The sequence below is a fragment of the Ceratotherium simum genome, chromosome 35 (assembly GCF_057802395.1).
Source record: "Ceratotherium simum simum isolate JZ-2026a chromosome 35, ASM5780239v1, whole genome shotgun sequence".
Lineage (NCBI taxonomy): Eukaryota > Metazoa > Chordata > Mammalia > Perissodactyla > Rhinocerotidae > Ceratotherium > Ceratotherium simum.
In genome coordinates this window covers 3,626,293-3,642,812 of record NC_141934.1, presented here as the reverse complement: position 1 = coordinate 3,642,812, position 16,520 = coordinate 3,626,293, and the positions used below count along the sequence as shown (strand labels likewise).

Genomic DNA, 16,520 nt, shown 5'->3' with positions numbered 1-16,520 from the left:
TACATGGGTGTGCGCCTGGGATCCAAACCCGGGCCGCCAGCAGCGGAGCACGCACACTTAACTGCTACGCCACGGGGCCAGCCCCTATTATGAGGTTTTAATGAAGAAAAATGAAGGCCAATTTCTACACTGATGAGACAGCCATGCAGAGAAGCTTACATAACTCAGGAAAACAGCAGTTGGAGTAACAGAGCTCTGGACAAGCAATTGACTTGTCCCTGGTCCCCGAGTGCCAGCTCTGCCACTCACTGCTGCAGAACCTACTATGGGAGTCACCCCCAGACCACCCCTTCCTGGGCTGCAGCTCCCTCACCTGAAAAAGCCATTAAGGGCCCTTCTGGCTCTGAAACTCTATGATTTTTAAGGGAAAGTCCACTAAAACAGGGCAGCAAACAGTCTTATCTAATCTTATCTGGCAAAACAAGCACCAAACGGGTACATTTTCCGTGGCGAAAGGCCCACTCTGTGACCACATGTTTGGCAGCTGCTGTGAGAGGAGCAGTTAATGTCCTACCTTCTGACAGAATCTGGTGGTGGGCCCATCCTCTGCTGACTCAGCAAATTCTGTCCAAGGAAGCTTCTCTCTCGTACAGAAGAAAAAGGGCATAGCTGTGAAGAAGAACAAGGTCAGAATCATATCCAGTGCTCATGGCCTCTGAGGGGGGACTCCTTAGCCCAGCAGTGGAGAGTCTCCACAAGATAATATGGCCCCAAGTGCCTCGGCCTAGCTTCTGAGTCCTGTCCCTGGCTGTAGACACTGGGCCGACCCTATCCTCCTGGGCTTCATGGCAAAACAAGGGGTTGGGCCAAATGTCCTTCCTACAGCCTCAAAAACAATTGCAGCAGGGACTTGAACAGATATTTGCACACTCATGTGCATAGCAGCACTATTCACAATAGTCAAAAGGTGGAAGCAACCCAAGTATCCATCAACAGACGAACGGATAAACAAAACATGGTATAGCTGTACACTGGAATATTACTAAACCTTAAAAGAGGAAGGAAATTCTGACACTTGTTACAACATGGGTGAACCTTGAAAACATTATGCTAAGTGAAATAAGACAGTAGTCACGAAAGGACAAATGCTATATGAGTCCACTTATATAAGGCCCCTAGAGTCGTCAAATTCACAGAGACAGACAGTAGAATGGTGGTTGCCAGGGGCTGGGGGAGGGAGAATGGGGAACTGCTGTTTAATGGGTACAGAGTTTCAGTTTGGGAAAATGAAAAAGTTCCGGAGATGAATGGTGGTGATGGTTGTACAACAATATGAATGTACTTAATGCCATAGAACTGTATGCTTAAAAATTTTGTTATGTATATTTTACCACAATAAAATATACATATACATGTTAAAAAAAATTTGCAAAAGGTACAGCCCCGAATTGTTACTGCAGGTTGGTAAGAGCGCAGCCGAGACTCCTCGGAGAAAGTATCAGAGGGCCACTGAGGATGGCGCTGGGACCCTCGGTGGGAGCATCACCATGGGAACGCTCCTCCTCCCAGGGACAGGGAGCCTTCTTCAGCAACAAGAAAAGCCACTCACTTGATGAGCCCAGAGGAAGTTCTGGAACCACTGGATGGGCTGAGCACTCCCCAAGGATAAATGCATTATTCCTATGATCTCTGGCTAGATGCCACCAGGAAGGAGGCCAATTCAATAGGAAATTTCATTAAACTCACAGATTTCTGTTTGCTTTTTTTTCAAACAGCGGGTACATATAAATGTAGTAACAATTCAAAGAACACCATGCACATCAGGTTCAAAGTGGTGGATTCCTTTGTGGGGGAGGGAGGGGACTGTGATGGAGCTGGGCATCAGGGACCTTTGGCTTTGTGTTCCATTGCTCTACAGCAGCGGCCACACTTGGAATATCTGCAAGACTCGCACTCCTTAATACCTGCCAGTCTGATGGTGTGAACTGGTATCGCACTGTGATTCAATATGCGTTTCCCTTACCACCAGTGAGGTGGATCCCTTCATTTGTATCCTTTGCCTATTTCCTACTGGGCTGTTTGACTTTTTCTTCTTGATTTGGAGTTTTGAATTCCTTGTTTGGACCAATCCTGTATGTTCTAGATCTTCCTACTCCCAACAATCCAAGTCCATTTCTTTCAGGGTTATTAGCCTGATGGAAGTTTCCAGATGCTTGCTATTGTTCTGCTGGCTCTGAACTGACTAATTTGCAGGGAGGTTTGTGGGAAGCTGTGTGATGTGACTGGCGAGTGCTCTAACTGGTCGAGGCATGGGGTGTGTGGTCTGTCGGGGGTAATAATTGTAGCCACCTTTTCCCACACGCCAGCCACATGCCCAGCACAGTGCCAGGCCTGGTAACGGGCAGCTTGTCTCCAATACCCCTGCGGAGCAGGTGTGACTCTCTTCATTTCACAGAGAAGGAAGAGAAGCATCAGCCTCCCAATTCCTTCCAGTCTCAGGAAGCCTGGTCCTAAGGTGACTCTTGTGAAGAGACCACCAAAGACACTACCACCATCTCAGCCACCAGGGGTGGTGGCCCCACAGAGGCAGCTAAGTGGGCAGCAGGCTCTGCCAGCAACAGCCCCAGGGGCCTTGGCACCAGGCTCAAGACGCGCCAGGCTCGCCTTCGGTGAAGGGGGATGAACTGTTTTAAGGAAGCCCACAAAAAAGCTGTTGATAACAACGCTGACCCTTAATGGCCATTCACTCTCAGCTTTCAGAGAGCACTAGGAGAGACTCAAACGCCCCCAAGAGAATACGACCTCCCCTTCCGATTTCACTTCAGGTGGCTAAGCTCTCCATTTCCATTTTAATGGCTTCTTTTCCTGTTTACACATCCACTGTAATGTAAACAAACTTTCAAAAGAAGGATGTGGAACGGAGGTTGGGGGAGGCTGCCTGCAAAGTCCCAACTACAGTTTTCAAATTAGAGGGGAAAAGGATTCCCCACTCATTGAACCAACACTCCATGAGTCAGGCTCTAGACTTAGACCAGGCTCTAGACTTAGACCTGGCCCTGTCCCCAGAAACTGCCGGCATAGATGGAGGGAGCTGACTTACAACCTGGTGTGGCTGCAGGACACCACAGAGTGCTCAGTTCTGCATAGGGAAGTCCCCAGGGCCCCCAAAGGAGGGGTCTCTGTACTAGGCCTTGATGAATGAGTGGGGGTTTTCCAGATCCAACCAAGGGAAGAAGTTGGTTAAACCATCCAGTAAATATTTTTTAGCGTCTGTCACGTACCAGGGATTGTTCAAGCCACCAAAGATAAAATGGGGGTGGGAAGATGAATAAACAAAATGTGGTCTATCCATACAGTGAAATATTATGCCGCCATAAAAAGGAATGCAATTCTGACACATGCAACAATATGGATGGAACTTGAAAACACTATACCAAGTGAAATAAGCCAGACACAAGGACAAATACTGTACGACCTCACTTATATGAGATCAGGCAAATTCACAGAAAGAGAAAACAGCATAGAGCTTACCAGGGGTGGGGGAGGAGGGGGAGTTATTGTTAAGTGAGTACAGAGTTTTTGTTGGGAAGGATGAAAAAGTTTTGGGTATAGTTAGTGGTGATGGTTACACAACTCTGTGAATGTATTGAATGCCGCTGAATTATACACTTACCTACCATTAAAGTGATAAACATTATGTTATGCATATTTTACCACAATTAGATTTTTTAACATAAGAAAAAGATACGGGTGGGGATTGGGATGGGAAAAATAAACAAACACCACCCAGGCACTGACCTCATGGAGCTCACAGTCTAATGGAAGATGCAGACCAATCAAGAGCATCGCATAAACAAGAGGGAAAGTACATGTGTAACGAGACATGAAAAACGAGATGAACTTCTGGGAACAGATAGAAAATTGGACACACACCTTTGTTCTTTCCTTGGACCTTCACCAACATGGAAGTAAAGGGATTTATATGCAAAGATATAAAGCCAGCAGCCGGCCCGGTGGCGTAGCGGTTGAGTTTGCACACTCCACTCCTACCCACCGCTCATCAAGCCACGCTGAGGCAGCATCCCATATAGAGCAACTAGAAGGATGTACAACTATGACATACAACTATCTACTGGGGCTTCGGGGAGAAAAAAGGAGGAAGATTGGCAACAGATGTTAGCTCAGGGCCAGTCTTCCTCAAAAAAAAAAAAAAAGATATAAACCCTCAAGGATGGGGTGCTGGGAGACAACAGCAACAAAATATGGGAGGTTGGAGAGCAGAGGGATGAGTATAGATATCTTAGCAGATCTGCAAACGCTGATTCCGCCCCCCAATAGTGCAGGAGGCCAGGAAGCACCCCACTCTCCACCACAAACCCCTTGAAAGCTCAGGAGCCAGAGGCACCAGGTTGCTCTGAAGGTGGGGAAGCAGGGAGGGGCGACAACCAAGAAGGATTGGTCGACAAGTCTGCTTAAGAAGCGATCAGAAGATATAATCTGCTCCAGGTGGCAGTTATAGGAGCACGGCTTGGTGTGTCACCGTAGACATTCCCAGTCGCAGATGTCGAACTAGACCAGCCTAGAAAATGAACTCCTCTTCTGAAAACAATGTATATTTTGAGGGCAATAACACCAGACCCTTTTTTTATGTGCATGCCATGGCCCAGCAGCCTTACCCGTGTCCCTGAATCCTGCCTATAATCCATTCTCTGTTCCTGGGGCAGGTAACTGTGAGAGATCAAAAACCAAGGTACCTTAGAAATTAATAAGTAAACACAGAGATTTGAGACAGATGCTGTAAAGTTTAGGAAATATCCAGCAGGAGTAGAGGAAACAAATTGCTGAGTTCCAGCTACAAAGAGGAGCTAAATATTGCATTGTCATGACGGTTTGGAGCATGTGATCCCTCTCTTAATTTAAACTAATAAAGCTATTATACCTACAAACAAGTTAAGAAAATGTGATATTATAAAGCCTTTGGAATTATAAGTTGTAAAACAGCAAATAAATTGAATTGCATATGCAAAAAAAGAAAAAAGAAGCAATCAGAAACCCAGATCCCTCCATCCACTGCAAGAGGCTGAGACATGCTCCTCTCACCCCAGCAGAAGCTAGAAGCTCATCTTCCAGAGAAAAACAGAGGGTCTCTGGCCTTGGAGAAACCAGGACAGATGAAGGTGAGTAGAGTGTCAAAAACATGAGAGATTAAGCACACTGGACTTCCATCCTCTTTCTCTTCTTGGCAGGAGATTAGAAGAAGCTTCTCTGGGGAATCTGACCAACTTGAACAGAATGACCCAAAGACACGAACATGGGGGATTACCTAACAAACAGCTAAGCTGGGGCATCCCATCATGAACCTCAGCGGAGGAGCCCCTCCCACAAGCTCAAAGCTTGCCATCAGCTTTTTAATCCCCAATTCTTAAAATATAAGCAATCGGGGGAAAAAAGACCAGTTTGAAGTAAATAGGGATCATGCATGGAGGAAAAACACACTACTTAATATCCTCAGAGATAAGAGAAGATATTGCAACTATAAAATAAGAACAGCATGGGGCCGGCCCTGTGGCTTAGCAGTTAAGTTGCGCGCGCTCTGCAACTGGCGGCCCAGGTTCTGATCCCGGGCGCCCACCGACGCACCGCTTCTCCGGCCATGCTGAGGCCGCGTCCCACATACAGCAACTAGAAGGATGTGCAACTATGACATACAACTATCTACTGGGGCTTTGGGGAAAAAAAAAGGAGGAGGATTGGCAATAGATGTTAGCTCAGAGCCGATCTTCCTCAGCAAAAAGAGGAGGATTAGCATGGATGTTAGCTCAAGGCTGATCTTCCTCACAAAAAAGAAAAAAAAAATAAGAACAGGATGTGGCAAAACAGGAACTTTCAGACCAAAAGAATGCTTGTAAATTCAATTCAGAATATGACAGCAGAAATGCAAGACTACATAGAAGGCTAAATGACAAATTAGGTAAAATCTACTGGAAAACTGAGCAAAAAAGAGATGAAAAATAGGAGGAAATACATAAGAAAATTATGGATCTAGTCCAAGATTCCAACATTCTAACAGTGAGAATATTAGGAAGAGAGAGAAAATCACTAATGGAACAATATAAGAAAATTTCATAGATCTTAAGGACCCAAGTTTCTAGACTGAAAGAACCCACTGAGTGCCTCCAATATGGATTAAAATAGATACATACAATGGCACATCATTATGACATTTCAGAGTATTGGAGACAAAGAGAAGTTCCTACAACCGTCCAGATAAAAATAAACAGATCATAAACAATTGGTCATAAATCAAAATGACTTTAGACTAGTCAAAAACACCCAAAGCCAGAAGACAATGGAGCAATGTGTTCAAACTACTGAAGGAAAATGATCTCTAACCTAGGATTCTATACCCAACCAAACTATTAAGCAAGTCGCAGGAGGAACATATTTTCAGATATGCAAGGTCTCAAAAAGTTTACCTCCTACGTGATCTTTCTCGGGGAACTACTCAACCAAAATGAGGGAGTGAAGCAAGAACAAGGAAGACGTGGACAGGAGGAACACAGCAGCAAGGCTCAGGGACTCCCCAGGATGATGGTGGAGGGAAATCCCAGGACAAGAGCCATGTAGCCAGCAAAGGGGGCAACTAATTCAGATCAGAGCAGTCAGAAGGCTCTGGGACAGATTTCTTCCAGGAGATGGAACCAACAGACTGCTTCACTTGTCTAAACCTTGTAAGGGGATTTAGGAAGCCGGAAGAAAGTTTGGGGTAGAATTTGGGATAAATATATAGAAAACAGAGCAAACTCCAGGGAAAACAGAAAGTTGTTTAGTAAAAGAAATCAAAGTTTACAAAAACGCTTGGCAGAGAACGGATGGGGGATCAGAAGGGTACACGTGTGTAGAGGGGGCAGAAGGAGGCAAAGGACTAATGCTGTCTTCTTCTACAGTGGGAAGTCAACAGATGACGCAAAACTGAAAAATTAGGAAGCAGCAACACAAACAAAGGTAAATTCCAAAAGAATCAGCTACGAGTAGAAAGTAGTTGCCTCTGGGGAGGAGGATAAGTACTTTTTGGTAACAGATCTTGTAGACCCATTTGACTCCAAACCATGAGCATGTATAACTTTGATAAAAATAAAAAAGAAATAAAGAAAATGTACATGGTACCAGGAGTATATAACAGGGATGCAACTCTAGATAGGGAGGCAGGCTCTGAACTGAGATCTGAAGGTTGGACAGGGTTAAAAAGGCTAGGGGAGGGGGACACACACCAGGCGGAGGGAGCAGCTGGTGCAATGGCCTAGGAGGAGGGAGAGGTGCCCTAGGGGAGTGAAGGATCAGAGACGTCAGGGCAGAGCCCAGCAGAGATGAGGCTGCAGAGATGGAAGAAGGAACAGACTATGGAGTGCAGTGTCGAATTCTGTAAAGATCCTTCCTAGAAGGTGTGGAGAGCCAGTTAGAAGGGGCCAGAGTAGAGGGCACAAGGAGACCAGCTGGAGGTGATTACAGAAGCCGAGGTGAGAGGTGGAGAGGAAGGAATGAATGAATGCAGAACGATTTAGGAGGAAGAACTGATAGGAAGAGACAACAGACTGGGGCGCATGGGAGGGAGGAAGGCCGGGGTTCCTGGGTTTCTGGCGTTGTTGTCAAAGAACCTTTCTATGGATGACAAAAGAAAGGAGATTTTTAAAAACTGAGTAGCAGACACTCTTGGTGACATGGAGATAATACACTATTGTTTGAAGGAGGGAGAGAAAGCACCCCAAGAGAGACTCACTCCACGCTTCCTGGAAACAGATGATATTGACTCCACACATTGCAGCCACCGCTACGATGGCCTCCATGCGCCTGTGAACCGCAGCGACCTGGCAATTTAAAGAGCGAGGATTAGAGCCCGTTTAGTTCTATTGGTTGAGACCATTTTTACAACTGATCTCAATGCATGTGGAACAACAACTCCCACCCAGCCAGTTGCAAGAGGATAAGTAGGGCAGGGAGGTTCTGAAATCATCAGGTCCAATATCTGCAATAAAAGGTGGAGGTGCAGAGGCTCTGGGGTTCCACACACACTTGGATGCTGCCTTTCTGAGCCTCAGTTTCCTCACCTGAGAATGGGGAGAACACCGCCTGCCTTGTGGGGCTGCTGAGAGGCGTATATGAGGATGTGTGCTGCTTACTGCAAGAGGGGCCCACACCGAGCCGGCCCACTGCACAGCATCCCCAGGTTAACTGCTCCCTTACCCTGTGACACAGTCCACTTCCCACCGTCCTGCATGCAAGCCTTCGGGGATGCCTTGTCCTGCCACTTCTAGTTTCCTATGTGTATTTTATCATCAAATGACTTGCCTTTCCCAGCTTTGCCCTCCACCCGAATGTGCTTCCTTCCCCCACCCAATCTTCCCTAGATGTGTTATCCACATCACCCATCACCCACAGAGGGCCAACTCTCCTGGCAAGGGGCTGAGGTACCTCAGCACGCCCCTATGACAGCACTGTTCCCGCTGTGCCGTCACGTTCCTCCACTGTCTGTCACTCCCATGACCCCACAGGCTCCTTAGGGGCAAGAAGAAAGTGTCCTCATCTCCTCGGTGTCCTCAGCACAATGCCTGGCTCCCAGGAGACATTCAGAAGTGTTTGTTCATAAAGACCAGAGGAACCAGGCTGAAAACCTGGAAAGCACAAACTCTTTACGATGCTCTGTTTCTTCCCCACGAGACTGTGCACACAGGAGTTCCATGGACGTTTGCTGAGTGCTGATGGGGTGCAAAGCACGCTTCTAGGTGCTGTGGGGGTGAGGACAGCATCCCTGCCCCCAATGACCTGACAATCTGGGATGGTTGAGGGGACATATACACAATCAACTAATCCAGAGACAAAAAGTGAACTAAGAACCAGAAATCTTTCAATTCAACAAATACAGAGGAAGAACCAAGGTGAAAGATGACGCAGAACCTGACCTGGAATCCAACTGACCTGAGGTTTCTTGAGAATCCCTAAGAATTCTCAAGCACACTGTATTCTGAGGACACTTCTGCAGAGAAAGCCTTGAAGGTCTGAGCAGCTGGAGGAATGCCATGAAGAAGTGTGTACAACACATCACCTGTGTCTGTGACAACAATTTTCTTTAGGGAAATACAAGATGCTGTCACACTTGTATTAACTGTAAGGTCATAAGAGAATGCCTATCATGTTCCCACAACCCCACAGGAACCATCAGCTGACAGACAGCTGGGTATAGTGAGTCCCTGCCCTTAGGATCAAGGCAGAGGAACACACAGAGGGATACGGACAGGTCCTGACTGGTGTGTGCTGGCAGGTGGCCTTCTGGCAGGAGACTGAGAGGCAGAGTTCCATGGAGAGATCATGAGCCAGACAAAAGGGCACCCTCCCAATTGACAAATGGAACAATGGATCAATTGCAGGAGAAGAAGTGGAGGGGAAAGTGGAAAGAACAGTGAGGAGGGTGAGGAAGGCAGAGCCAGAAAGGTAAGAGCTAGAAGAGAAAGAAGAGCCGGAGATGCAGGCTGGAGAGGAGGAGGGTGGTCAGGGTGACCACTTGAGATGCCTGCGGACCCAGAGTGAGCGGCCAGCCGGGGACCGTGGACATGCTCAAAACACAGAGCGGCCACAGCCCCGTTGACATATTTCTGGTCAAAGGAGGCCACACCTGTTTTGCCACAGGGGCATCCGTGGGGAGAGGGATTCTGTTCTGAACAAGCCCCACACGCACGGTCCGAGGTTGCCTCAGCTGCTCCTCTGCCGCCTCAAAGGCATATCCCTGCAGCTCAAAGTCACCTTCGGAGGCAGCTTTGAAAGCCCTGCCGGGCAGATCAAGCTTCCTAAACGGGCAGGAAAGAAGAGGGGAGACATTTACATGAGGTCTGCTGAATTTAAAATTCCCCCCACCCCCTGTAAACATTTGTCAGGTAGAGAGGAAGTGGGGGCGTCCTGGCAAGAAGTCACCAGAGCAGTCCAGTGCCAGGGCCCACATGGGAAGCTGGAGCGGGGGCTGGTGGGGAGGGAGGACCCAGCCGCCGAGAACTGACACCTAGCTGAGTCTGGACTTCACCCGACAGCCACCGGTGAGACTTCACCAGGAAGGCAGCATGGTCGGGCCCGGCAAAGGGGGGCAGTGGGGGCGAGGAGGGGGCGGCAGGGCAACTAGTCAAAAGGTTGATGTTTTAGAGTTGCTGAAATCAGGGCAGGGATTTAAGTCTCAGCAGTCGGCACAGGAGAGAGGGAATGGATGCCCAAAAATGTTTGTGGACTAGCATCAGAGGGCTCTGCTGAGCCTGGGGGATGGACAGGCTGTGATAGGAGAGAGGGGCTATTGAACACGAAGCTCAGGAGCCTGCTGGGTGGGGAGGCCAGGACTAACAGCATGATGGAGGGTCCTGCTGGGTGGGGAGGCCAGGACTAACAGCATGATGGAGGGTCCTGCTGGGTGGGGAGGCCAGGACTAACAGCATGATGGAGGGTCCTGCTGGGTGGGGAGGCCAGGACTAACAGCATGATGGAGGGTCCTGCTGGGTGGGGAGGCCAGGACTAACAGCATGAGGGAGGGTCCTGCTGGGTGGGGAGGCCAGGACTAACAGCATGATGGAGGGTCCTGCTGGGTGGGGAGGCCAGGACTAACAGCATGAGGGAGGGTCCTGCTGGGTGGGGAGGCCAGGACTAACAGCATGATGGAGGGTCCTGTGGCCATTCACCACTAAGGATTACAAGTCTCGGGTGATTCCCACCGCCCTGTCCTGCTGCTGCTCCCACTGGGGGAGGAGGCAGTTCCATGCCTGGTGCTGGGTGGGCCTGGCAGGGTCCAGGTGTTCAGACCAAAGTCCCAAGTGCTCATGCTGGTTTGTAGTTTATTAACAAAAGCAAGTGGATCATTTATAAACTCTCCCACCGAAGTGACCACTGGCCAAACAGCAAACACCTCCTGATGCCTGTTGCGTGTCTGGTGTGAAACCCACAGGAGCACAGGACATGGCCCCTGGCCAGGAAGGCCTTACCATCTAAGGGCGAGATGGTTATGAAATACCCAGAGAACACATCAAAAAATAACCTGACAGCCATTATCTAATAATAATATTTCTCTCCTACTTTAAGTCACTTTCTTAAAGACATTTCTTTAAAAAATCACAGCCCTGTCAGCCCAAGCCCCCTGTCGCCGCCCCCTGCCAGGCAGTTTCCATGTGACAGCCCTGACAGCTCCAAGTTGGGTTCCGCCCCTGACAATCAGCCTGCTTTTCAACTAGTCAGGGTTCCGTTCACTTCAGCAGGTTAGAAATAGCAGCAGTGCCCACACCGTGCCTCCTGTTGCCGTGACTGCCTAAGACCGTTCTCCAGCCCTCAGCCGGAGGGCGCCCCCCAGCAGGCCTTGGCCCCAGGGCAAGTCACCAGGGTGGACAGGAGAAGAAGGAGAAGGACTTTGTGTCTGTTTCCCCTTAGGCCTGAGGGCCAGGGAGCTGGACTGCCCTGTGGGAGTGATCCTGGCGGGCCTGCCCTCAGCCTCTGACCGTCTTTCCCCATCCACTGCCCACAGCTATCCACTCTCCCCATCTTTCCACCACCATCAGCTCCATTATTCCACAATGCACAACCTCCCTGCCTCCTCCCTGTCTATGCTGAGTGCTGTCTCCAGCCCCCCACCCCAGCTCCCCCCGGACACTTACTCTCCTAGGCCCGAGGCGACGCAGGCCAGGCCACTTCACCCTCTCGGCCCGAGGCGACACAGGCCAGGCCACTTCACCCTCTTCACCCTTGTGGAGTGCTGCCTTCGGGGCTCTACCTCTCCTCAGCAGGCCCCTACTGTCTGGTCGCCGCCTGCAAGGAGTCCCTGCCCTGCTGTCATCCAGGCAGTCCATCACCACATCCTGCCCTGCTTAATCTTAGAGAACCCAACCGACCTGGAGCTCCATTCCATAAACATGTGCTGTGCCCACCAAAGGCTTGGCACAGGGATGAGGTGGGGCACAGACCAGCCATGGCCCAGGAGGGGCAGAGACCAGCAAATGAGCCACAACCTCACACGGCGCGGGGAGCAGGGGGGTGTCCTCCAGGCTGCATTAAATCTTTCCTTGGTCCCTATAGTTGGCTTTCACCCCTTTGCCCCTCATACTGCTACAAATGCCCCCATCCCTCGTGGCCTCACCTCCAACTTCAAGGAGGAAAGCCCATCACTCCCTGTTCTGGCCCAACTCACCCTCCTGGCCCTTCCCCCAGCCCCCGACGTATCCCACCAGGGGTCAAGGCAGACCTCACCCAAGGGAGCCCAGCCCCTACCTCCTCCATAACCTCTCCTTTCTGGAACTTCATCTTTCCCCCTCTAATGGCTCTTTACCATCAGCGTTTTAAATAACTAAACTAGAGATTTGTTACAAAAGAAACATGCTCTTGGGGGAAAAAAATCAAACAATGGAAAAGGGTATCAAATGAAAAATGAATTCCCCTCTTCATCCCCCTCTAAGCTCCAGTCCCGAACCTCAGAGATGACCCCGCTTAACAATGTTTTATGTATCTTTCTAATATTTTTCTATATGTGTGTGTGTTACACATACAACGTCACCCTTCTGTATATTCTGCTTTTACACTTGCCCTTTTCACTTAACAATATACAGAGCTTGGACATCTCTGTCTCCTACAGAACTACCACATCCACCATTAAAGCTGTTTGAATCTCTCCCATTAAAAAAAAACAACAAAAAAAAAAACAGAAAAAAAAGAAGGGAACGTGTGCTCTACGCAGGTCCCTCTTGTTACCTCTCTTGCTCTCTCTACCCTCCCCTCCCAAGGGAGCTTCCCCGCAGCCCTCACATCTCACACCTTCTTCAGCCCCCTGTTCCCTGGTCCCCACTCCACACCTCGAAATGCCACCAGCCTTCTGGTTGCTAAAGCCAGTGGACTCCCTGCTGCCTTCATCCTACTAGACCGCCCTGCACCATCTGACACTCTGTCCCTGTCCCACTCAGCATCCTTGCTACCAGCTCTAGGGTCCTCCCACCCCCACAGCCTCACTTCTGGACTCTCCCACAAGTATCCACTTCCTCTGACCCCTTTAACATTGGGTTCTCCAGAATCCCACTGGGGCCTCTCCCACTTTGCACTCCTTCCTCTTGCATCTGGAATGACCATCTGAGGACAAATCCCAAGCCCAGCTTCCTCCCTCCAGGCCCACCTCCACATGGTCCCTGTAGTGAGTTGAACTGATATGTCCTAATACCCAGAACCTAAGAATGGGACCTTATTTGGAAAAAGGATCTTTGCAAATGTACTTAAGGATCTCAAGATAAAGACTACCCTGGATTATCCGAGTGAGCCCTAAATTCAGTGACAAGTGTTCTTATAAGAGATGCCCAGAGGAGAGACATAAGGAAAAGAGGAGAAGACCACATGAAGATGGAGGCAGAGATTGGAGTGATGCTGCCACAAGCCAAGGAATGCCAGAAGCCACCAGAAATTAGAAAAGGCAAAGCAGGATTCTCCCCCAGAGCCTTTGGAGGAGTGTGGCCCTGTCAACACCTTACTTTGTACTTCTGGTCTTCAGAATTGTGAGAATAAGTCTCTTTTGGTTAAAACCACCCAGTCTGTGGTAATTTGTTACACCAGCCCTAGGAAACTAACAGCATCCCAAATTCAACTCAGCCTTCCCTGAATCTACTCCTCATCAGATACAGCAAGTAATCAGGAGAGAAGTTGGTCTTGTGTGGAGCACAGTAGGAGTCCAGGGAAGGGGCTGAGGACTCAGTTCCACCAAGCCTTCACAGAGGTGGCTCTGAGGCAAGCTGTGAGGAATGAGCAGGGGTTTGAGTGGGAGAAGGGTTTTAAATGACTAATAATTTTCTGTCTTCAGTTTGCAATTCTGTTCATAGCCAAATCCCACCCAATGACAAGGACAAAGGTTTATACCATAGAGGCAAAGCCTGGAAGGGCCCAGTGCTGAGTGGAACAGAACCAAGAAAAGGGAATAGGAAAAACAGAGGAAAGGTGGGGCTACCTATTCAGTTATTGGGAGCCAAGCCCCAGGATGAGGCCCAGTAGTCATTAGTCAATGGAATTTGGCTCCCATTTTACCACCCATTAGAATCCCTCCCCACTCTGGAGCGATCCAAATGCTTACATAAAGTCCCTCGTGCAAAGTAGTTCTTACCCTAATCTCTAGAATGTGCCCCAGCCAGACACCTATGTGGGAAACTTATTTCTCTTTTTCCTAAGACACTTGTGCTTTCCCTCCTCCTGACACTCATGAACTCTCTCCATCTTTTTCCCAGGAGAATATGCCCACCTCACCCCTAAAACAAACCTATTCCCATCCCTAGAAACTGTAGCCCGAGACCACCTCACAGCCCCTTGCTTTAAGACACCTTCTTTGGGAGATTCAATTCGAAGAGGCTTCCCCCGTGACAAGCCTTTACGGGTGCAGTGGAAAGTAGTAGTCCAGCATGAGTGCACCATAGGGGCCTTGAAGGTCATCCAGTCCCAGGTACCCCTTCTTGAGTATGAAGAGCTCTTTTCGATAAAGTTCTGTACCACTCCCACTCCCAAAAGCAGTTGTTTTACCTTTTTCATCCACTAGCTGTGAAAACACCTTCGGATCTGAGCTCTGGCCTCCCTACAGTTAACTCCACAGCAGCCAGTAGCTGGGAACCACTAATCCAATTAACACCCTAGAGTTTCAGGTGAGTTGATCAGGCTCCTGCCTCAAGGTCACTGCCACAAGGTCAGGGAACACACAATCTGGTTGGACCCGGGGAGCCTGCAAATGGGCAAGGAAGTGAAAGGACATTTAGTCAGGAGCTGCATGTGGTCCGAGTTTGGATTTCATTCTAAGAGTCTTGGGAATCCCTTATAGAGTTTTACGCAAAGGAGCAACAAGATATGATTTACATTTTCTGGTTGCTTTGAGAAAAGTGGTATGGGAGATCAAAATTGGCCACCGTGAAATATGTCTCTTTACCTTGATTATTTTCTCTGACGGACATTTGACCTCCCCCAAACTGCCTAAAGAATTTAACATAGAAGACCTATTTCAGGAAGGAGTTACTACCATATGGTGGCTGTAATATCATGTAAAATAGATGTTACAATAGGAAAGGCACCAATAAGCCCATCTTATCAAAAATTCTGTCTCTCCTGGGCGACATTCTCTAGGTGGCCCTGCAAAGAGTTGCCAGACAAACATTTACATTTATAAGGGAAATCTCCATTTGTAAGGTATCTCCCTCTCTGTACTGGGAAGGGGGGGATGACCTCATTTCTAGAAACTTATCAATGTGGAAGGTGTGGCCTTAAATCTGCATACCCTTGATTACTGTAATTTCTGTCTCCCTTCTGTCTCCCTCCCCACCCCCAACATCCTCCTTTGTCTTTAGCTGAAGATGGTATTTAAGATGAGAATCACCGCTATTGTGTTGAGAAACTCAGTTTCTCTGGTTTCTCCCATGTATACATGTTATTAAACTTGGTATTATTTTCTTCTGCTAACCTGTCTTTTAATTATTTGGCCAGCCACAAGAACCTTAAGGGAAAGAGTGGAGGGGGATTCTTCCTCTTCCTGGACAGTGGACTGAAGAGAAACAAGAGCGGAACAAGAGTAGAAGTGTCTTCCAGCTTTGGATACCCCGTGCCCAGCAGGGCACTGCCCTCAGGAAGTCCTAGTGATGCACACGACTGGCTGGGAGTGGAAAAACATTTGCACTGAGCGTGGTAACTAACTCCTGCGGACTGCCAGTGGGAAAGGTTCCTTCCCCAACCAGATTCAGCCAGCCTCTACCTCCAAGGGTCCACCAGAGGCTTGGTCACTGCAGTAAGGAAGGGCAGGACTAGACAATCAGTTGACCTGCTGGGGGCTTTGGCTGGAGGCACTGACCCAGACAGATACCCAGAGTAAAGGCCTGGCTCTGGGGAGGAAGCCGGTCACGGGAAGCAGGGAAGGAGAGTTAGGTGGCCACAGAGAAAGCCCCGGAGAGTAAAAACCCGGTCCTTTCCCTTCCGGTTCCCGGCAACTGCGGGAGAAGTGGCTTGCAAAGGTCACCCCCGCGTTGTGCAACCCCAGAGCCGTCACATCTAGACTTCCTGTAGTCTCTTTTCGCCCACTCAGGACTTCATCACTGCCCTCTCGGAGCCCTTCAGATCCTGAAGCACTTTCCCTGGTCCCCCAGACCCCACTAGCTGGCCCCAAGGTCTCCCCACCCTCCCAGCCTCTGGGCCCCAGACCTGATCTCCTTGCCATAGAGAATCCGTTTCACCTCCCGCAAGTCTGCGGGCGGCAGGTGCTTCTCCAAGCACTGCTCCAGCGACTCCCATTCAGCCCCCGCCATGGCTTGAGTCCGCAACCGCAGATGTCCACAGACTAACTGCCTGCCCTTTGTCCCTAGAAAGAAGAGAAGGAGGAGCAGGCGACGGCCAGGCCCGCGCACGCCCCCTCGGCTTGACAAGCTCGCCCTCCATCCCTGGAGGGCTTACGTGAGGACACGCCCCCTTCTCGCGCCTCCGCGGCACGCAGCCAATCAGCGCTCCAGAGCCTCGCAGTGGGACCGCCCCTTGCCCTTCGCATCCTCTGCGGCACGCGCCGGGACACGCCC

The 16,520-nt window shown here is 49.4% G+C and overlaps 1 protein-coding gene across 1 annotated transcript in view; it reads right to left on the bottom strand.

Moving 5' to 3' along the window:
- UPB1 (beta-ureidopropionase 1) overlaps positions 1–16,389 on the bottom strand; it is a 30,423-nt gene extending 14,034 nt beyond the window's left edge. Inside the window, exons 1-4 of the mRNA XM_004443090.3 lie at positions 16,153–16,389; positions 9,608–9,779; positions 7,718–7,805; positions 515–609 (exon numbers count right to left, since the gene is read on the bottom strand). Coding sequence (XP_004443147.1) covers positions 515–609; positions 7,718–7,805; positions 9,608–9,779; positions 16,153–16,256 — 459 coding nt within the window. The 5' untranslated portion in view covers positions 16,257–16,389. The remainder of the gene's footprint in view (positions 1–514; positions 610–7,717; positions 7,806–9,607; positions 9,780–16,152) is intronic.
- Positions 16,390–16,520: the final 131 nt, after the last annotated feature.